Source organism: Triticum urartu, chromosome 5 (assembly GCF_003073215.2).
Source record: "Triticum urartu cultivar G1812 chromosome 5, Tu2.1, whole genome shotgun sequence".
NCBI lineage: Eukaryota > Viridiplantae > Streptophyta > Magnoliopsida > Poales > Poaceae > Triticum > Triticum urartu.
Window position 1 is genome coordinate 370,871,168 of NC_053026.1, and position 23,665 is coordinate 370,894,832.

At 47.0% G+C, this 23,665-nt stretch overlaps 2 protein-coding genes and 1 pseudogene across 2 annotated transcripts; 1 reads left to right on the forward strand and 2 right to left on the reverse strand.

Moving 5' to 3' along the window:
* The first annotated feature begins 9,804 nt into the window (after nucleotides 1–9,804).
* LOC125556024 lies at nucleotides 9,805–10,938 on the forward strand. Its single transcript, XM_048718825.1, has 2 exons — nucleotides 9,805–10,145; nucleotides 10,261–10,938. Exons 1-2 carry the CDS (start codon nucleotides 9,975–9,977, stop codon nucleotides 10,873–10,875), a joined length of 786 nt encoding a protein of 261 aa, XP_048574782.1. The 5' UTR covers nucleotides 9,805–9,974; the 3' UTR covers nucleotides 10,876–10,938.
* Nucleotides 10,939–14,483: 3,545 nt separating this feature from the next.
* LOC125509094 lies at nucleotides 14,484–17,254 on the reverse strand (annotated as a pseudogene).
* Nucleotides 17,255–19,882: 2,628 nt separating this feature from the next.
* LOC125509095 (pentatricopeptide repeat-containing protein At4g02750) lies at nucleotides 19,883–23,368 on the reverse strand. Its single transcript, XM_048673975.1, has 3 exons — nucleotides 21,886–23,368; nucleotides 20,436–21,580; nucleotides 19,883–20,249 (listed from the first exon to the last, which is right to left on the reverse strand). Exons 1-2 carry the CDS (start codon nucleotides 23,329–23,331, stop codon nucleotides 20,774–20,776), a joined length of 2,253 nt encoding a protein of 750 aa, XP_048529932.1. The 5' UTR covers nucleotides 23,332–23,368; the 3' UTR covers nucleotides 19,883–20,249; nucleotides 20,436–20,773.
* Between the last annotated feature and the right edge of the window lie 297 nt (nucleotides 23,369–23,665).

Genomic DNA, 23,665 nt, shown 5'->3' on the forward strand with positions numbered 1-23,665 from the left:
TAATAACTTTATTATTGCCTCCAGGGCATATTTCCTTCATCGCGCCACCTGAAACACCACAGTGTAATGGTGTGTCCGAACATCGTAACCGTACTTTATTAGATATGGTGCGATCTATGATGTCTCTTACCGATTTACCACTATCGTTTTGGGGTTATGCATTAGAAACAGCTACATTCACTTTAAATAAGGCACCATCTAAATCCGCTGAGACGACACCGTATGAACTATGGTTTGGCAAAGTTGTCGTTTCTTAAAAGTTTGGGGCTGCAATGCTTATGTGAAAAAAGCTTCAACATGATAAGCTCGAACCCAAATCGGAGAAATGCATCTTCATAGGATACCCAAAGGAGACTGTTGGGTACACCTTCTATCACAGATCTGAAGGCAAGATATCCGTTGCTAACAATGGATCCTTTCTAGAGAAGGAGTTTCTCTCGAAAGAAGTGAGTGGGAGGAAAGTAGAACTTGATAAGGTAACTGTACCTGCTCCCTTATTGGAAAGTAGTTCATCACAGAAATATGTTCCTGTGACTACTACACCAATTAGTGAGGAAGCTAATGATGATGATCATGTAACTTCAAATCAAGTTACTACAGAACCTCATAGGTAAATCAGAGTGAGGTCCGCACTAGAGTGGTACGATAATCCTGTTCTGGAGGTCATGTTACTTGACCATGATGAACCTATGAACTATGAGAAAGCGATGATGAGCCTAGATTCCACGAATGGCTTGAGGCCATGAAATCTGAGATGAGATCCATGTATGAGAACAAAGTATGGACTTTGATTGACTTGCCCATTGATCGGCGAGCTATTGAGATTAAATCGATCTTCAAGAGGAAGACGGACGCTGACAGTAGCGTTACTATCTACAAAGCTAGAATTGTCGCAAAAAGGTTTTCGACAAGTTCAAGGTGTTGACTACGATGAGAGTTTCTCACTCGTATCTATGCTTAAGTCCGTCCAAATCATGTTAGCAATTGCCGCATTTTATGAAATCTGGCAAATGGATAAACAAAATTGCATTCCTTAATGGATTTATTTAAGAAGAGTTGTATATGATGCAACCAGAAGGTTTTGTCAATCCTAAAGGTGCTAACAAAATATGCAAGCTCGAGCGATCCATCTATGGACTAGTGCAAGCATCTCGGAGTTGGAAAATACGCTTTGATAAGTTGATCAAAGCATATAGTTTTATACGGACTTGCGGTGAAGCCTGTACTTACAAGAAAGTGAGTGGGAGCACTACAACATTTCTGATAAGTATATGTGAATGACATATTGTTGATCGGAGATAATGTAGAATTATTCTGCAAAGCATAAAGGAATGTTTGAAAGGAGTTTTTCAAAGAAAGACCTCGGTGAAACTGCTTACATATTGAGCATCAAGATCTATAGAGATAGATCAAGACGCTTGATAAGTTTTTCAATGAGTACATACCTTGACAAGATTTTGAAGTAGTTCAAAATGGAACAGTCAAAGAAAGAGTTCTTGCCTGTGTTACAAGGTGTGAAACTGAGTAAGACTCAAAGCCTGACCACGGCAGAAGATAGAAAGAGAATGAAAGTCATTCCCTATGCATTCGCCATAGGTTCTATAAAATATGCCATGCTATGTACCAGATCTATTGTATACCCTACACTGCTTTGGCAAGGGAGTACAATAGTGATCTAGGAGTAGATCACTGGACAACGGTCAAAATTATCCTTAGTGAAATAAGGATATGTTTCTCGATTATGGAAGTGACAAAAAGGTTCGTCGTAAAAGGTTACATCGATGCAAATGTTGACACTGATCCAGATGACTCTAAGTCTCAATCTGGATACATATTGAAAGTGGGAGCAATTAGCTAGAGTAGCTCCGTGCAGAACATTGTTGACATAGAAATTTGCAAAATACATACAGATCTGAATGTTGCAGACCTGTTGACTAAACTTCTCTCACAAGCAAAATATGAACACACCTTAGTACTCTTTGGGTGTTAATCACATAGCGATGTGAACTAGATTACTGACTCTAGTAAACCCTTTGGGTGTTGGTCACATGACGATGTGAACTATGGGTGTTAATCACATGGTGATGTGAACTATTGATGTTAAATCACATGTCGATGTGATCTAGATTATAGACTCTAGTGCAAGTGGGAGACTAAAGGAAATATGCCCTAGAGGCAATAATAAAGTTATTATTTATTTCCTTATTTCATGATAAATGTTTATTATTCATGCTAGAATTGTATTAATCGGAAACATAATACATGTGTGAATACATAGACAAACAGAGTGTCACTAGCATGCCTCTACTTGACTAGCTCGTTGATCAAAGATGGTTAAGTTTCCTAACCATAGACATGAGGTGTCATTTGATTAACGGGATCACATCATTAGGAGAATGATGTGATTGACTTGACCCATTCCGTTAGCTTAGCACTTGATCGTTTACTTTGTTGCTATTGTTTTCTTCATGACTTATACATGTTCCTATGACTATGAGATTATGCAATTCCCGTTTACCGGAGGAACACTTTGTGTGCCACCAAACATCACAACGTAATTGGGTGATTATAAAGGTGCTCTACAGGTGTCTCCGAAGGTACTTTTTGGGTTGGCGTATTTCAAGATTAGGACTTGTCACCCTGATTGTTGGAGAGGTATCTCTGGGCCCACTCGGTAATGCACATCACTATAAGCCTTGCAAGCATTGCCACTAATGAGTTAGTTGCGGGATAATGTATTACGGAACGAGTAAAGAGACTTGCCGGTAACAAGATTGAACTAGGTATTGAGATACCGACGATCGAATCTCGGGCAAGTAACATACCAATGACAAAGGGAACAACGTATGTTGTTATGCGGTCTGACCGATAAAGATCTTCGTAGAATATGTAGGAGCCTATATGGGCATCCAGGTCCCGCTATTGGTTATTGACTAGAGAGGTGTCTCGGTCATGTCTACATAGTTCTCGAACCCGTAGGGTCCGCACGCTTAACGTTCGTTGATGATATAGTACTATGAGTTATGTATGTTGGTGACCGAATGTTGTTCGGAGTTCTGGATAAGATCACGGACATGACGAGGAACTCCGGAAATGGTCCGGAGATAAAGATTGATATATGGGATAATAGTGTTTGGACTCCGGAAGGATTCCGGAATTCACCAGAAGGGGTTCCGGATGTTCCCCGAAATGTTTGGATACGAGAACACTTTATTTGGACCAAAGGGGAAAGCCCACAAGGTTTTTGGAAAGTGTAAAAGGAAGTTTTGCGGAGTCCAAGGGCCAGACGCTAGGGTCCCTGGCGTCTGGGTCCAGACGCCGGGAACCCTGGCGTCTGGCCCTGGAGTCCGAGAAGGACTCTCGCCTTTCGGGTGAAACCGACTTTGTGGAGGCTTTTACTCCAAGTTTCGACCACAAGGCTCAACATATAAATAGAGAGGTAGGGCTAGCACCCAAGACACATCAAGAAACACCAAGTCGTGTGCCGGCAACCCCGTCCCCTCTAGTTTATCCTCCGTCATAGTTTTCGTAGTGCTTAGGCGAAGACCTGCGGAGATTGTTCTTCATCAACACCGTCACCACGCCGTCGTGCTGCCGGAACTCATCTACTACTTCGCCCCTCTTGCTGGATCGAGAAGGCGAGGACGTCACCGAGCCGAACATGTGCAGAACTCGGAGGTGTCGTGCTTTCGGTACTTGGATCAGTCGGATCGTGAAAACGTACGACTACATCAACCGCGTTGATATAACGCTTCCGCGAACGGTCTACGAGGGTACGTAGACAACACTCTCCCCTCTCGTTGCTATGCATCACCATGATCCTGCGTGTGAGTAGGAATTTTTTTAAAATTACTACGTTCCCCAACAACCATTCAGATCACTCTTTGGTGATCCTGTTTCATCAGACCATTGTGGGCCCGTTCTTGATCGAACGACCAAAAGATGTGGAAAGGTAGATGTATTGTTCCTCTTTGCCTTCGCTTCGGCAAGGCAGAGAATCCACAGCACCTGCAAAGGTCCCCCCATCTTGTTTGGTGCTGACAAGTGACGCACCGCATGCTTGCCACTCCTCGCAACATGGGGAGTTTTTCTCTTTTTTCATAGGTTCGTTTTTTCAGCACGTTTTATCTACTACACATTCAAACTACAAACCGTTTTCACCGTTGGATTTCTTGCGTCAATATTTTTAAAACTAGATCCCATGTTAGTAGGTTTCAATGAAGTTTTTAGGGTTAATTGGATAAATGCCACTCAAATTCTGGCGATTCCAAGAAATGTCACTGCAATTTCCAAACTATGAAAAACGCCACAACAGACTTTAAAAAATTCCGCTGGAAATGGCACTTTTGAAAATTGTAGTGGCATTTCTCGGAATCTCCAGAATTCGAGTGACATTTATCAAATTAACCCCCTTTTTAATGAAAAAAGGGGAAAGGGGGGATCATAAAAAACAAAAAAAGCAGGGAAACTAAAAAACAAAAATAATAAAAAACTAAGGAAATAGAAATGGACCAACAATTGAAAAAAAAACAAAGCCAAAAAACCAGAACTCGGAAGCACATACACGCTTTTACACTTTTTGTGGAAGCACAACTGAAAGGGAAACACAGTTGTGCTTCTCGTGGAAGTACATTTCATACTTTCCTTTCCGGGGAAGCACTGTTCTGCTTTTAGTGGAAACACAGACTGGTCTTCTCAGTGAAGCATGTCAGTATTTTTCCCTTTTCGAGAAACAAATGTATGCTTCTCGTAGCTAGACAATCTAGATGTAAAGGATTTTCAAATCCTTCATGTAAACCGTGATTGATGTTAATATATTACGCCTTTGGCGCCACATGTTGTCCAAGGAAAAGTTATGCTTCTCGCAAGAAGAACAGGTTTATGCTTCTCTTGAAAGCATAGATTATGCTCTTCATGAAAACACATGTTGTGTTTTTCTTTTTTCGAAAAATAGAACTAGGAAAAAACATGAAAACTCAAAAAGCCAAAAACCCTAAGAAAAGAAAATAAAACACGAAAACGTGCAGAAAAAAAGTGAAACCCCCAGGGTGCGTCAAGCGGATGACACGTGGCAACGGCTAGGCGCACCATTTGGCACAGTCCCATGGCTAAGTGATCTGCGCGAGTGCCCTCTAAAAAGTACCCCTTAATTAATTGCTCCCTATTTAGCATGTAGTGCGTTGCAAAGCAAGCAAACACGCATGCTATTGGGGAGGCCCAATTACCCGGTTGGCAGTTTTCTTTTTTGGTCTGGCATGAAGCAGTTTACTAGATAGGATTTTCACTTTCGTGAAAAAACTAGACTGCTTTTGAGGTGTTTTTTTCCCTAAAAAACACTGAATCTGCCTGCCTGACAGATTTTTTTAAGTGTCCGCGTTTATTTAGGGCCTAAAACAACACGTGGCATGGCTCTATCTTATTGATACATTACAAAAAACTTCACTCGAATCGTCTGATTCCTCTTTATCGAAGAAGCCCGTGCTCGAAATAATCAAGCACGGACTTTTCTGGTCAAAATGTATCTTGTCTTTATCACTTTATCATGAGTTGTTTTCCTTGGTTAAGAATACTTGTTGTTTTGCTGATATTTGCAGGTTCATAATTTTCTTTTTACCTCATAAGGGAAACAAAATCGTTAGGTGTTATACTATATCTATTTGTTTATTAGAATTCCTTCTGATGACTTATGTGTTCTGTTATTATAGTAATTCTTAAAATGTTCACGAATCCCAAACATGTGCACGGAATTAATTCTTTTGGTGAATTCAAAAAATGTTTGCAAATTCAAATTTTTGTTGTCAAATTTGAAAAGCTTCATCTTTTCAAATTTTTTTCAAAATATTCATGAGTTTAAAAAATGTTCTCAAATTTAAAAACATTTGTGAATGTCAAATTTGTTCCCTAATGTCAAAAATGTTCTGAAATTTAATATAAAAAACAAAAATAAATAAAGAATATAAAAAGGAAAGCAAAAGAAAGGAAACACGTAGAAAAAGAAAACCCGACTGGTTGGAAAAAGGCAAGTGAAAAATCCGAATATTGGTCGGCCCATATGCAAGCGATCGGGAGGAGGGGGTGCATGTTTGCTCACTATGCTCTGACCCACACGATAAAGAGGATCCCACGAAAGAATGGTTGGCATAAAGGGCACGATGCTCGTTTACCATCACTAGCTAATTGTCTGTGCTTGCAACGGGATATACATATTCTTGTCCATCCATTCAACGTTTGATGATAGTTTTCATAATTTTTAACGTGATCCTTTCGTCCAATGCTCGATTATAATTTTCATAATTAACATGATTCGCAAATCAACCTGTGGTTGGTTGGTTATTTGCACAGTGATATCCCTAGCAACCAGGGTTCAAATCGTGTTGCTCGCATTATTTCTAAATATATTTCAAGATCTCCGGTGATGCACGTTCAGTGTGCTGAGACGTTTCCGTCGACTACGAGGCGTCTGTGGTGACTTCTCATTCTCAGCATGATATGCCATCTCAGTCTTCCGGAAGCGCTCATAAGGATAGGGTCTGCGTGTGTGTTCATGGGGATGAGTGTATATGCGTATATATGAGCGTCTGCATCTATATTGTGTTCTAAAAGAATTAACATGATTCTTCCGTCCAAAAAATATACTCATCACAATTTACGTGATCCTCTCGTGCAACTCTTAATAATACTTTTGGCTATTTAACATATGTAATTAACCGCCTTATTAATTAATTGAATGCAGCTAGTATGTGCAAAGCAGAACTGGGCAACATAACTGTGATTTTTAGGCACTATTGACTGCATGCAAAAAGACCGAGACTGCAGATTGCGACTCCTTTTTAATAGTACTCGTAGTGTGTGAAGTCTGATTTAAACCTTAGGTTATAGAGCTTGTCGGAAATGAACTCCCACCTCCAAATGGTGCGCCATAGCACATCTATGAGCGCGCGAGGCGGCCGCAGCGCTGCAGCCATCGAAGCTGCACCAGGCACCTTCTTCCTTCCTCGCCACCCCTGGTGCAGCTACTCGGTGCCTTGTATTCTTCCTACGATGCCTTCATGCCGCAGCAGATCAGACTGAAGCAAACCCGTGGACGATGCCTTTCTTGTGTGTGTTTCCTATAGAAGAGCTATCTCTGTTCACTTGAGACAAAGCTCGTTAGCAGGTTGGTGCGCACGTTCCGCACTTCAACACATGTGCTGCCTAACCCACCGATCCCGGCCATTCCCGATTGATTAAAAACGACCGGGATTAGAGAGTACAGGGTACGGACTTCAGGGATTCGGAGGTAAGGGTTCGTTTTCGACAAACTCTACAACCTCAAGGTTTAAATCAGACTTCACTTTACTTGTAGTAGGGATTTCCTTTTCTAGTTCTTCAGCACCGAGAGAGACCATGGGCATTAATAATCTCAAGTTGTGTTGCTTCACAAAAAGCATTGAGAGTCGGGCCTTGCGAATATTTGGGATGCGTTTAGTTACATGCACTAGGTCCATCCAGGCTTAACCCCTACTTATGCAGTGTAGTTTTGGTCTGTTTGGTAGTTTGGGTTGTATCAAAATTTCGGGCCACACGAACCTTAAAACACCTCCGGTCTAGACCCATTGGGAACGCTCGAATCAGCCGTTTTCAGTGAGCCAGACCCGAGGGATGAGAGGGGGCGCACATGGGAAGGACCGGTTGCACGCGCGGGGACACACGGTAGAAACTGCATTGGCTCCCGAAGCAGCGTTCTAACTCCACTCACCCCTTCCATCGCTCACTCCCCTCTCCTCCCACCGCTTCACTATCCCCTCCTCCCACCGCTCACTGTCCTCTGTCTCCCACCGGCGGCAACGACAAGATCTGCACGGCAAGCACCGGCGATGAGCATTGATGGTGGGCACCGGCGGCGAGCACTCCCTTCCACGTCAATGGCGGTATGTCCTCTGTCCCATCTGTAGCATCAATTTTAATGTGTCGCGCTCGATACCGTTGATTGCACCTATTCGATTGATGGTTAGGCTTTGATTTTGGACCATTGAATCGATTGTGACTTGGGACCAATTGAATCGATTCAAGGGTTTGAACACACATGGGGTAGGGATTTCGATGGCTTAAACACACCCTCAATTCAAGGGTTTTCACACACATGTCGTTAAAATTTCGAGGGTTTATTCAAACCCTTGAATAGATTTGAGGGTTTTTCACACACATGTTGTAGTAATTTCGAGTGTCTGAACAAACCCTCGAATGGATTCGAGGGTTTCACACACACACACACACACGGTAGCCTAGAGCTTGTAGTCGACCACCTCGAGGGGCATTGTAGAGTAGCCAGGTTGAGAAACCCTTGCTAGGTGCTCCTCCTACTCATCGGAGTTGTTTGAAATGCTTGATCATACATGTCGTGTGCTTTTTATTCGAGCACCAGTTCATATGTGTGTGCAATGCAGATAGAGAAGCTCGTCATGGGAGGGAACGACAAGGCTCGCAAGGAGGTCGCCTATGACGGGAAGGGCAAGGAGGTTGCCTCGGGCAAGAAGGGCAAACTGCTGAGGCTCACGGTCGACAGCCCCCCAAAGAGGGTTAAGAAGTACGGCTATTACGAGGAGAACACCAGCCCAACGTAGTTCTGCAAGACCGTCTTTGGACCTAAATTGGAGATTCTGCAGCTGCCCCTGGCTTCAGCAAGTACCTCGTCCCTGTCCCAGAGCTATTCAGGTTGACGACGAACAAGTCACCACCAGGATGATTGGCGGTAGGCTAGCCCTTGATAAGGGTTGGGCCGACTTCTATTTAGCCCACGAGATCAAGATCATGTGTCTTCTCATCTTGAAGCTTGGGAGTCCCGCGAACTTGCGGGTCTGAGTCTTCAGCGACGCGGGCATTGAGGTGGTGGCAAAGTGCGGGCCACACCCCAAAGCATTCAATATGCATTTTGAAGGTGCCATTGATGGTGATGCTGGTGCTGAAGGTGGTGTTGTGGGTGTTGCTGCTGAGGGTGGTGCTGATGGTGCTCAGGATGGAATCACTGCTATCTCTGCTATGTTAATCCAGTTTAAAGATTATGTGGTACTATTATGATGTTAGCCTGTTTGAATTGCTATGTTTATGGTTATGCACTTATGCTTATCCTATGGTTTAGCTTATGTTTATGGTTTATGCTATGATTATGGTTACGCTATGTATGCTGCTCCGGTGTGCCCGTGTACTTGTAACCTCACCACTCCTAGAAGAGGTTACCACATCATTTGAGTTGTATGTAACCAAACAGCAACTCTTTGCATCTCGATAGAACATGCAGACAACCAAACACAGGTTCCGGTGTTTCTGCTCAGGCAGATTGAAGGGCATGCATGCAAACAAACAACGTACAAAACTTATTTTTTGACGTGTATTCACTCAGCCAGGCTGAGTTGGGCTGCAGATGCAAAGTGCCCAAAATAGGTACAGGTAACCAAACACACCTTGTTTGACCTGGCTTGTGGATATATATACGCATGTTCCTTAAGAACGGATTGTTCCGTGTCATCCTTGAGTGCAAGCAAACACCTCTCACTTGAGTGCAGGCCGTGCTGATAGCTTGTCGGATTCAGGTTTCAAAATAACAAAAATGGCCATTATTTCTCAAGTTTATCTCCAGGTATTTCTTTGAAGCAACCTATACTTCTTCTGAAGAAGGAAAAAATACGTACAGACGAGATGATACGTCTTCCCACTCTTGCAACCAAAAACACATTTGGTTCATTTAATTAGCTGGAAATCCGCAAGCAACCGGCGAATTGAAAGCGAGCGTGCATGCATTATTGCTACAATTTGGCAGGTATCACACACAACCCTAATCAAATGGCAAGTACAATTAGTCGTACACTCTCGTGCCATCATCATGGATATATTCAGATTTTTATAAGCAAGAGAAATGTGCATGCCAAAGAAGGATCACAATTCACAAGACTAGAAGAGAAGAGAGAAGAACACGTACACATGCTGACCGCTAGGCGATGGAGATGATTCACAAGGGATCCATGGACTTTGTGCTGGTCCCTTGCGGGCTTGCGATCATGCTCGGCTACCACCTCCTCCTCCTCTACCGCATCCTTCGCCATCCGCACACCACCGTCATCGGCTACGAGAACCACAACAAGCTCGCCTGGGTGCAGCGCATGGTGCAGGTGGAGGATACGTGCTCACTCCTCTTGTTGTTGATCGATCCTGTTTCCTTCTTTTCTTTTCTGCGATCGGTGCCGGTTCTTCTGGCTGATCGCCGCGGTTCATGCCTGCCCGCAGACGACGGCGCCGGAGGAGGCGGCCCTGGCGCTGAGCGTGATCTCCGACAGCATCTCGGCGTCCACCACGCTGGCGTCGCTCTGCATCGCGCTGGGCTCGCTGATCGGCGCGTGGGTGAGCAGCAGCGCCGCGCCCTCGGAGCCGCTCACGGCCGGCGGCGACGGCGGTGCCGGCCAGCCGACGACGACGGGGATGGCGTCGGCCAAGTTCACGTCGCTGCTCGTCTGCTTCCTGGCCTCCTTCGCCTGCTTCATCCAGTCCGCGGGGCACTACGTGCACGCCAGCTTCCTCATGACCGCGCTGGGGTCGGACGCGCCGGCGAGCCACGTGCAGCGCGCCGTGATCCGGGGCGGCAACTTCTGGGCGCTGGGGCTCCGGGCGCTCTACTTCGCCACGGCGCTGCTCATGTGGGTGTTCGGCCCGGTGGCCATGCTCGCCTGCTCCGTGCTCACGGTGGTCGTGCTCCACCTGCTCGACACCAGCTCCATGCCGCTGCACCACCACCAGTTCCTAGACAGAACGAGCGGCACTGGGGGAACCAGAGCGGCCAGCGCTCCGAACCCGGGGCTCCATAGCGCGGTCGCGGTGTTCTCGCCGGTGCCGTATCTCAGGTGACGGAGGAGAAAGTTTCTGGTGTATGATGTTCGAAGATTTTTTTTAAAAGGTTAAACCACCGGCCCTCTGCATGAATTGATGCATGCAATCATCTTATTAATTATTTCATAAAGGTTAAACAAGAATATACATCAATTCACCCGAAGCCATCACTCACATCTATAAACTCAGGAATGCTCTTACTTTCCATATTTAAAATCGGTATCGTCGTCGTTCCATCCAAATAATATATCGGGACCAACAGCCGGTGCAGCCTACCTAAAGCGCACATCACATGCTCACGTTTTAGAAGCCGCCATCATCATCGGACCACTGACCCGTCTTCAGGAGAGATATCCGCATCGTCCTTGCCAGTCTGGACATCCGTCGACGCCACCATGGCGCCCAACAGCGCCACCGCCCTGCGCTCATCCGCCCAGACGTGAAAACTCTGTAAGATCTGTCGTGCGTAGCACCTACCAATCAAATATGACTCAGCGTAGCACCTGTTGGCCAGGCATGACTTGACAGCTCCACCGAAGCTCCGTGCAAGACAAAGCCGCTCCACCTCCTGCCTCTGTCTTTCAGCGCTGCTCCACAAATGATGCTCACAAGAGAGAAACGACACTGTAATACCGCCATCGTTCGATCTGGAAGACCAGATCCTAGGGTTTCCGCCGAAGCAGCACGAGTGGGTCGACAACACTTACACGATGATGCCTTCATCAAGGTAACGATGCAAAACGCCGTCATCGCCCGCCAACGACTCGGTTTTCACCGGCAGCTATGTCTCCCCGACTCATAACCGAGACTAGATGACGAATCTTGAGATCCGACCACCCAGCCGCAGGCCGATCACCTCTGCGGAAGAGATGACCACCACCGTCGACTGCACCGGTCAAAGCAGATCTAACCGGAGATGCTGTCGACACGACCACCAGAACCTCCACACCGCCGCCGCCGATCCAAAGGCAGATGGCGCGCCGTCGCCACCGTCGCCCAAACAGGGCTGGCCGCCACGCCCGCAGCCGACGCCACCGCGCCACAACCATCGCCGTTGCCTATCAGATCCGACGCACCTCCACATGATTCGAGGCCCCGCACAACCTCAGATCTGCGGGAGAAAGGCGATGTCCTCCGCCACCGCCGTCGCCCCCGGGCTTAGACCGGTGGCGTCCCTCGGCCCTGGCGGAGGGAGAGGAGGAGGGAGTATGCGCCCCCGGCAGCTGGGTAGGGAGCCACCCGAGTCGCCCTAGCGGGGACGATGCGGGGGTTGTTCAACGATTTTCTTATCTTGGCTAAAATGAGTATGAAGTTATCTCGACAGATTACCGAAAAAGGGTTTCCCCCCGCTTTGTATTCCAAAGCAACCAACACCGAGTACAGAGATCGTTGTGGCGAGCAGCACAACACACCAAAAGAAAAGGAAGAAGAAACAAATGCCAACTACGGCAGCTCGGCAAAGCGCGGATGACCCGCCCCCGCGGCGCCCACCGGATAAAAACCACCACAGACCGAGGTTTCGAACCGCCGCATACCAAGCAGCACCTCCAAGAAGGAATGCGACGCCGACGACGCTGCTACCCGGACGAGTCCTAGGGTTTGCCCCGGCACGCGGAGGGAGGTGGGGGGTGAATACCACCGACACCCTTCAGGAAGGAATGGTGGCACCCGCAGGTGTCACCGCGTCAGGGCCGAAGCCGGCAGGGATTTCTCCCGCATTCTCAGACCCAACCGCCCAACCGGATGAAACCGACCCGCCAAACTGCCGCCCACCCCCATGCGCCAACGCAGAAGCTCCGCCACCAACGCCGCCTCACTACGAACACCACCACGAGGCCAAGAGGACCGGAGAGAAGCGCACCATGATGGGAGCAGCAACACCGACGCCGAGCGGGAGGGAACCACCTCCACCGCCGTCGTGCGGGAGGCTCATGCCTCCGGCACCATCGCGGTAGCCGTCCAGACATGGCCGCGGGGCATGCCGGGCCACCCCTGGCCCAGCTAGGCTCGAAGCGGGCCCGTTAAGCCCCGTCGGCCACGATGCAGCAGGTCGGCGTCGGCGCCGCCAGCACCCAGCCACTCGTCGTGTCTCCCCCACCTCTCAGAAGCAACGTCGGAGACGATCCCCGCCGCCAGCCCGCCCAAGCCCAGATGGGACCCGAAGGGCCTAGATCTGGGCCGAGCGGACGACACCAGATCGCGCCGCCGCCAACGGCGGCGGCGCCGCCCAGCTGTCCGCCTGCATCGCGCCACGGAGCCCCGTCGCCACGCCAGACCGTCGCCGCCGAAGTGCACCCCCCGGAGCAGCTCCGCCCGCGCCGGAGAGCGACCGGGAGGGGAAGGGCAGGGAGGCCGCCACCACCAGCAGCCCCGGGGCCAGGCCGGCCGCGGGCGCCGGCGGCGGGAGGGAGGGAGGGAGGGAGTGGCTGGAGGGAGGAGGAGGGACGCGCGGCCGGTCGCCCGCGCGGGGGGGGGGGGGGGGGGGGGGGGGGGCGACGCGGTCGCGAGAGAGGAATCTCTCGACAGATTTCTGATTGTTAGGAAAAAATCCAGGATCATTGTGATTGTTAAGAAAAAAATTTGATACGTTTGCTCGATGCTTCACAAGTCATTGCTTTTCAGTTGATGGAATTACCAGAGGCGACGTGGTTGCCATGTTTTTTAGCTAGAGTTGATGTATTTTTTTTGCGGGAATGCTAGAGTTGATGTCAAGAAACAATTTAAACCTCAGTAGGATCATTGTGCAAAGCATTTCAAACAACAATCTAAACCTCAGTAGGATCCTGTTGTAAAGCATTTCAAAAAAAAAATTAATGCTTTGATTTCCTTTGAAACAATCTTGTTAGGTTGGTCATATGCTGTGCTCGTTGCATTTCACTGGTTCAGTTTTGACAAAGAACATTGTATCGACACCCCTCACCAACCGTATTCCACCGAATTCAACAAATGCTATCATCTACTCCCTCCGTGCCATAATATAAGAGCTTAAATTATGGGACGGAGGGAGTAGGTTATATTTGCATTAAACAACACAATAAATCATTGAAATAGCCATGGAAAATTTGCTATAACTAGAGTGCAAACTATTTATTTGAAGACACCAACCACTGTTTGCATACCATCAATTTCCAGGATCCAATACAATGACATAAACCTTTACAGTTCTGAAATTTGCTGATGTACTAGGAATTACCAAAAGGTAAAAAAAATCTTCTCAGCCCACCTAACAGACTGTAGCAAATTTGCATTGCAATATGCAACATGATTCTATAGTTGCCAACAAGAACAAACTCTAGCTGTTTTTTTAACCCTCTATCAAGGTAGTTTGCATACACACGAGCAAATAAAGATGCCAGTTTACAAAGTCAGATAATACCCCGTGAGAAAGTAAAATACATGGAAGGGGATTGTCTAATCTTCATCTAAATAAGAGCTTTTCAACTACATATAAATCCGGAAAGTAAAATAAATAAGTAGTTCCTTAAACAGCAGCATAGTGAATACTAGTAGGCATAAAATGGCACTACCTCTGTAACTTTTTATAAGACGTTTTTAGAGTCCATGACTGTGTCAAAAACGTCTTATATTAAGTTACAGAGGGAGTAGCATAGGAAAACATAGGGTGATAAGAAACATGGATCTTCAATGCAAATTCTGTACATCTGGGAAGGAAGATACACAATATAACAGTGTAAAACTGGCTACCAGTTACAGATGACATTTACCAAGTAGACATAACCTATCGTGATACAGAAGATACAGTATAATCTCTGAGGGCTACATAGTACACATCCATTCAGCAGGAAAGCCAAGAGAAGTAATGAACCATAGCTCCCATTACAACCTTTATCAGGTAAGGCTGCACAGTGAAATGTTGAGAGGATTCTTGTGTCAATTGAGGTGGGACAATACAGCAGCTAAGAAACCATAAAAGGCAACCACAAAATCACTGACATTCCAAAGTTAGCATTTCCCCCCTTATCAACCTGGGGTTAAATCTTGATGTCTAAACGAAATTCTTGGTGCTCCAGTATAATCTCGCAAACAACCAGGTTAGGAGGCAAAAAGGATGTCATATTTGCAGCTACCCATATAATCAGGTGAGCATATGGTCCCTCTTCACAAGCAAAACGAATTTAGGATGAACAGCACCCTGCCTTTTTCACAGCAGAGACATCATCCTTGCCACCAACATTGATGGTTTGCCCTCTCGGTGGAGCAGCAGGGTCATCGCCTATGTCGAGGGCCTTCTTGCTGACCACACGGTAGATCTGAGTCAGAACCTCAGTGAAGGCGTTCTCAACATTCATGGCCTCCAGCGCAGATGTTTCCATAAAGAAGGTGCTTTCCCTCTCAGCGAAGGCCTTGGCATCCTCCACTGATACAGCCCTAAGATGGCGGAGATCAGCTTTGTTGCCGACAAGCATGATGACAATGTTTGCATCTGTGTGATCCCGGAGCTCCTTCAACCACCTCTCCACGTTCTCAAAGGTCACATGGCGTGTCACATCGTACACGACAAGCGCACCGACGGCCCCTCGATAGTACGCACTTGTAATTGCCCGATACCTACAGAGAAAGAAAAGAGCACACGTTAAGTCCATGCTACAGCAGAACCAAAATATTGAGAACTGATGTAGGAATTGTGCTGGTGAAACTGGTGTTAGATTGAGAGCTGATTGAGTAAAAGCCATGTTTTAACAGGTTATACAGAACACTCTCAGCAAAATCCCTACAGCAGATTGCACATAGTATTTTGGAACGGAGGGAGTATTTGTCAAACACACGTGAGCCTCTGTGCAAAGCCTAGTGCAACTATTTGTCTGTAAACATCAACTGAATAATCTATGCATGAACAAAGGAATGCTCTTAGCAGCAACATACTTTTTGGACAACAATTGAATAATCGATCTATAGCTGGACAGCAGATAAGCAGCGTCTCATTTAGAGCCAGGTTTGCAAATACATGGTACTCACATCCCTCTTACAGATGTTGCAGCTAGCACTATCACAGTTTTTTTATATCCAATGCCAGATGGGTGATAGGATTTAAATAACATCGGCTCACATATCTATATATCATTATCAAATATGACAAAACAAACATCACTAATTCCAATAACGATTTCAAACAGAATTTGCTGACAGCAATCAAAATATTGGGAATTGATGTAGGAATTGTGCTGGTGAAACTGGCGACAGATTGAGAGCTGATTGACTAAGCCATGTTGAGAAAGGTTATACAGAACATTCTGGGTAAAATCCCTACAGCAGACTGAATGTGTGGCCCTCCTTGCCACATCAAGTGCAACTATTTGTCTGTAAACATCAACTGAATAACCAATGCATGAGCAAAAGAATATCCTTAGCAGCAAGATACGTTTTGGACAACAATTAGGGGAATTAAATAGTCGATCTATAGCTGGGCAGCAGATAAGCAGCGTTTCATTTAGAGCCAGGTTTGCAAATACATGGTGCTCGCATGCCTCTTACAGATGTTGCAGCAGTATTTTATATCCAATGCCAGGTGGACGTTGATAGGATTTTTGGCTCACACATCTATACATCATTATCAAATATGACAAAACAAGCATCACGCATTCCAATAACGATTTCACATAGAATTTGTTGACAGCGATGGTTAGAGAGAGTTAAATTTTAGTATGGGTCTGGGCAATATAAAATACTAGCTTGTTGTTCCAGAGAGAACAAGGTACCCCCTGATTAACATTTATTGGGACAAATGAAAATGCAGGATTGTACAGAACAACATGCATAAGGAAAGGAAGGTCACCGAGCCCTGTTTCTGCCCAATGTGGTGCGATGAGAACTAGGAAAATGGGCACATATAATTCTTAATGTGATGCACTATTTTCCATTAATCGTGACTATGGTTGAACAAGATGAACCTGGCAGCCTAGAATGGAAAGGATCATTTGGTCGTGTTTTTTCTATCTACCAAGCAAACTCAAGCAACAACAGATATATAAGTACCTCTCCTGGCCTGCCGTGTCCCAGATCTGGGCCTTGACGACCTTGTCGTCGACCCGGATGCTCCTGGTGCGAACTCGACGCCGATGGTGGACTTGGACTCGAGGCTGAACTCGTTGCGGGTGAAGCGGGAGAGGAGGTTGGACTTGCCGACGCCGGAGTCGCCGATGAGCACGACCTTGAAGAGGTAGTCGTAGTCGTCCTCCGCCCTGTAGGCCATGGCCGGCCCGACCCGACCCGACGACGGCCCCCTTCCTTCCTGGCGGAGGCGGGCGGGGAGGCGCTTCCTGGGGCGGTCGCCGAGGAAGGGAAGGGAAGGGAGAGGAGGAGCGGAGCGGGGCGCGCGCGGTGGCGTATATGAGAGGGCCCGGGGGAAGAGAGGTGGGGAGAACGTTGTGGCCTTGTGGGGAGGGAGCGCACGGAAAATAGAAAGAGGACGGGTGCGCGCCGCGCTGTCCCGTGTGTCGTCTCTCTCTCGCAGGTTGTTGGTTGTTTGGCTCGCTGCCTCGCTGGACGACGGGCGCTTGTTTTGCTAACCAACCAACACATGCGCCTACGGGCGCCGCGAGCACATGATCTTCTTCCAGCACTCCACATGAAGGAAACCTCGGCTTTTGTCTTTGTCAGGCAATGCCACCCCCCATGCTTGGGCAGGGCAGCTGGGATCATGGCTGCCTGCCTTGTTTGCATGTGATTCACGCCCTTCCTCATGTGGAATGAGTGAGTGTGGATCACCAAATCCCTCCGCCTGCCTAGGCTATTTAAATCTGACCGACATCACCCCAAGCCCTACTCTTCTGATCACCTTCTCTGACTATCCCAGCTCGCCCATCGTCACAATGGCCAGGACCTCTCGTGGCAGGTGGAGGCGGCTGTCACCACTGCATTGCACCGGAATGGCGACCAAGGTCCAGGGCGTGGATGCCTAGCGCCAGGCCCACATTCCGATGGGCCAACCTCCGAACTCTCTAGAGCAGAGCTTAGACGACTTGCGGATGGAGGAGGCGGGGGAGGAGTAGTAGGCGCCCGCGTTGGAGTCCGGGTTCACCCTGTTGCACACGAAGCAACACTACAACCGGATTCTGATGGAGGCGAAGGAGGAGCCTAAGTGCCACGGGCGTTCGTGTACCGGGCGTTGTAGGAGGAGGAGCGGTACAACCTATCTCTCGATGAGCATCAACTGGCGGAGAACTAGCTCTCGGCAGAGCGGGCGTTCAAAGATGTCGTTGCAGCCATGGTCGTGGCGGACCCGGGCATCATCGGTCGTGCATAGCACCTAAATCATCCACGGTGAGTGTGCAGCTCTGCGTCAACAAGGCGGAGTGCACCCGCCTCTTCGACGTGTTGGAGGCGGAAGCCAACGACCCACCAGACCAACACGACAAAGTTACCAATGCCGGCAGCTCCACCTTATTTTTTTAGGACATTTTTCTATGTAAAAGAAAAAAAATTGAAGGGCCAGCCAGGGCTGGTGTTTCATTGATATTGAGCAGGGAGCAGGTGACAAAATGACAAGGCGGAGATCCGGAGATCAAGGAAAGAAGGAAGAAGAAGCAAACAAAGGAAACATGGTGCCTGCGGCACCAAACAGCTATCCTACTCTCCTGGCGGATCCCCGAGGGGGCTCTGAATGATCTTGGCACCGCCTTGTTGCGAGAGGTTTAAGCCTCTTTTGATCGCAAGAAGCACATCTTTCATGTTGTATGTAAAAGAATTTTGGGAGATGAATGCAAAATCCGATGTCCTAGACATTTGGTCAGATGATCTCGGTCCTTATCGCTGTCTATGACATGCTTGAATGTGTCTGCAGACATTTGATGATGTCCGAACATGTTCACGGACATTTGATGATGATCCGTGCTGGAGTTATCCTTGGAATGATGCTCGTTGCACTGTCGGCATACCGATTCCACCCCTCATCTCTAAAGATAAGGTAGCTTCATTGTGAACTCTACAAGTTCTCCCTGAAGCCATTGCAGTTGGCTTTCCTTCCTTTCACACGTGCCCCTTTTGTGCAGAGCAAACGAACCACTTGGTCCTTTGCTTGAGCACGGGTTGAGGCGTTGATTGTTGGTCTTTTCCTCCACCAAGACGTCGGCATCCATCTTCTTTTGGCATGTTACTATCATCTACTCAGGGCATCTTTAATGATTGTAATATAGTTGTTGGTAGACTTTGCCACATAGAATTTTTGATGATGTGTCATGCAATAAATGAGGAAAGAGAGAAAGGTTGTATGTACATGAACCAACACCCATTGCATAAGTTCCAATGTAAAATGAGAGAGCACCTTATTTATTATCTCACATCCTATTGGGCATAGTAGATACAACCCATTGGAGATGTTGTATGTTAAGGTGTTGGTTGATGACATGGCATATTTTACCAACGAGCTAACATACAAACTGTTGGAGATGCTCTCAGAGCAAGCGAACATTGTTCAGATTCAGAGGGAGGTTTCTTTCTTGTGGAATGTTCCAGTCTTTTTATTTGTGATGTGATGATGACACCAAATACACCCCAGAAAACTCAGAGATGAGGCGATTTCATGTGTTGAAGCTTCTAAAAGAGCGAGTTGCCTTGCCATGAGGAGAACTGTTCTTGAGACGGACTGATGCAAGCAAAAAAAGTTGCACATCAAAATTCAGAATATGACTTGCACATTGGCACAAACTCAACCATCATTTCTGAAGAAGGGGTGTTTGGTTCAAGTTCAGATCGGCCCTACCAAAAGTCTGGCTACCTTGACAAAAAAAAGTAGAACGGGCAAGGTGCATGGGTATGCCAAAAATTTGGTAACTACCAGAGACCAAAAAAAAATTCATCCATGGTTGAGTACTAGATTTCCATCCTTTGTGTGGACGAAGAAAACAGAAGTCCATTTCCATACTGGGTTTTTGCAAGTCCATTTTTCCTAGTGTATGCTTGGTAAGGATGGATGGTCGATGCTAGCTAGGTCACCAGTGTCCTAGCATGCGTGTGTGCGTGTTTCTGTTAACCGTAGGTAAACATCTTGCAACCCATCTATAAAAAATTGGGCATCGAAACTCTTTCCAGCCTTCTTTTTCCACACGAACCTTCTGATTTGGCAGAATTATTGGAAGCAAGAAAACTTGGATTAGCAGAAATATAAATGCAGATTCCACAGATCCATCCAGGCATGAACTGAAGGCAACCGCCGCCTTGAGAACACAAACTGAGCCGGCCTGCTCCCTTGCTGCTTGCATTTCAGATCATATTTCTTGCAGCTCAGCCAGCAATGCGTCAACTATCCACGTGACGCAAGACTATGGAACATACCCTTCTCCTGCCATGGTTATTCTGACTGAACTGACATAGCAAAATGTCTCCATGGCTGCTTTAGTAGTGGATACAGAATAATAATCCATTGCGGGTTCATCCTGTAGAGGGCTCAAAACAAAGTAGTGAGAACACTTGTAGTTCTTGATCGACTAAATACGGAAACTATTGCGGTACATGTTTTTTCAGTACTGGTCAAATACGGAAACTATTACGGTACATGTTTTTTCAGTACTGGTCACCTAAACTGGCATGCTACGCTGTTGGCAAGTTATCATGGATGATACCTTGATGTCCAAAGTCCTTCCAACTGACACATGCATAGCTAAAATCTTGTCTCACATATTAATGTTGATCAAGGCTTCCATCACATGAGATAGGAAATATACTCTTTGTGGATTCTCCTTCCCATCTCAGCACACGTGATTGAAATGCAAGGCCATATGTAGACCAACAAACATATTCCTTGGAGCAGTGCTTCAGTAGTAGGCCTAGTGGATGGATGGCCAGACCCAGTCATCACAATCCCTATTAATTTGTGTCTGCATCTCGCATTGCATGGTCATTGTTTGTTGTCAACTGTAAATTCCGTCAGGAATACTTCATACCAGATTCTACTCTCCAGTCACCAGTAATCACCACATGAACAAGAACCATCTCTGAAGTGGTGAAAGCGGTTAGAATCCCGCAGGATGATCAGCCTGCCCTCAATTGCAGAGATATACTTGAAAGCATTGTGACAATCTCCGCATACTCTGAGGTTTTTTATCACTCGGATAGGCCTCCCAATAGGAATATTTAGAATACCATAAGCAACAGCAAGCTTCTCGCTATGATACTTTAGCATGTGTTCCTTCTCTTCGTCCTCCACATCATGCAAAACCATTTCTGTAGCTGACACATAGCCAGCTTTCTTCATCCTCATGTCAAGGTCTTCCAGGAAAGCATATATCTTTTCCTTTTCGGGGTGCACACAGTCACCAACCGAGAAAGTGTGTACTTTGTTTTGTACTTCCATCCAACTGAATCCAGGCACTTTTTTCACACCACGATCCTCCATCATAACTCTCATCTTCCCCACATCACGCCAGTTGCCAGAAGATGCATATATATTTGAAAGCAAGACATACATGCCAGCATTTTCAGGCTCCAACTCAAATATTTTCTCAGCTGCACTCTTGCCTAGTTCGGAATTGCGGTGGATCCTACTCGCACCAAGCAATGCACCCCACATGGTAGCATCTGGCTCAAATGGCATGTCCTTCATAAGGCCCTGTGCTTCATCTAATCGACCAGCTCGTCCAAGCAAGTCTATCATACAAGTATAATGTTCAGGCTTCGCTGTCACACCAAAATCGCGGTGCATTGAATAAAAGTATGAAATGCCTTTCTCGACCAAGCCAGAATGACTACAAGCTGCAAGTACTCCAACCTGAAAGTCAAAATCAACTGAAAAGCTTAAGAAGAGCACAAGGAAACAAATGTATGAGCTCATTACTCTTACAGACTAGCTAAAGTAGGTCAATTCTCTGAAGACTTTTGCTGTAAAAGCTCTACCAAAAGCAAGTGAACTTGATGGAGATCTAATAAAATACTACTGACTAATAAAAAAAATCTACACAATTGAGCAGAAGTATCACTATAGACGAATTGGTTAGTTAGCAGCACTAATTCCCCATAAAGTACCTTTTCCAACAAATAGTCTTAGAAACAAAGCTCAAGGAAGAACATTCTTACTAGAGTAATATCATCTGGCTTGGTTGATGTTGCTCTCATCATATCAAACACCTCAAGTGCTTCCTTGCCAAAACCATGACGTGCATAACCGGCGATCACAGTATTCCAAGAAACTGCATCCCTGTCCTCCATCTGCTCAAATGCATTTCGAGCATCCTCCATGTTTCCACATTTGAAGTACATAGCTAAGAGTGCATTCCCAACAAACCTACCCAAGCCGTACCCAGCTTTAATCAACCTCCCATGCAGCTGCATTCCACACTCGAGTGCAGCAATGTCAGCACATGTGCTCAACAAACAAGCGAATGCTGATCTATTCACCCACTCACCGCACCGCCCCATTTTGATGAACAGCTGTAGGGTTTCCTCACTGAAACCAGCTTGTGCGTATGCAGCCAATATTGCAGCCCAAGAGACTGCATCTTTCTGCGGCATCATGTCAAAAACTGCCCTTGCCTCATCCAACATCCCTGCCTGAGCATACCCTGTCAACATTGTGTTCCATGATGCCACATTCCTGCAGGGCATGATGTCAAATAGCTCCTTTGCTTTCTCCATCATCCTCCGCTGGACATATGCTGCCACCATTGCATTCCATGACACTGGGTTCCTCTCAGGCATGGCATCAAACACCATCCGGGCATCCTCCAGCATTCCATTTTGAGCATACCCAGAAACTACTGCTGTCCATGTGAACACATCACGCACGGGTGCCATGTCGAACATCCTTCTTGCCTCCACCATATCCCCTCCCCTGGCATAACCTGACACCATGGTGTTCCAGGAAACAACATCTCTTTGCGGCATCCTATCGAAAAGCTCCTGTGCTTCTGCCATCCGACCCAACTGCACATACCCAGCCATCAAGGCGTTCCAAGAAATGGCATCCCACTCTGTCCTTGAATTAAACAACTGCCTTGCTTCTTGAACCCGTCCATTCCGGACATAAGCAGCAAGCATGCCGTTCCATGAGACAGCATCCTTCTCCGGAGCAAGATCGAAGTACTTCCGTGCAAGAGAGACAAGCCCATGGTTGGCATGAGACGAGATCATGACGTTGTATGTCACTGAGTCCTTCACTGGCATTTCGTCGAACAGGCTGCGGGCGCCAGTGAGGGAGGATGAGACTGCCAGCGCATGGAGGAGAGTGTTGTAGGAGAATGTGTCCGGGCGTGGGATGGAACGGAAGAGGGAGAGCGCCACAGGGAGGCGTCCATTGGAGGCATACCCGGCAAGCATGGCGTTGTAGGTGGACGTGGAGCGGCGGGGCATGGCGTCAAATAGGCGCTCGGCCTCGCCGACGCGGCCGGCGCGCATGTGGACCGTGATGGCCTTGTTGCGCCGGATCACATCGGCGTCGAGCTTTCCGGAGCAGACTTCTCCGGCGGCTGGGGGGCGGTGGCTTCTCTGCCGCACGGCGGCGCGGAGATGGCGCGAAGGGAGCATCTGCTCTTATTTTTATTTTGATGAAGTGTTGTGCGTTTCGTTTAGGATCGCGTTGCACATGCGGACCCTTCTAGTAGTATACATCTTTCAAAAGAAAATGCAGCCTCCTTACGGCAACCCTAGCAGATTCCATTAAAAAAAAACTCTAGTAAATCTCTTTTTACCGTTAGAGATGTACTCCCTCCGTCCTTCAAAAAAACTTCTTACATTATAGTAAGACGGAGGAAATACTTGATAGTCTAGGATTTATAATCCCATTCTTACCATATTTTAAGAGAGGCTTTTTGCCCTCCATACATAGTAAGACGGAGGGAATACTTGATAGTCTAGAATT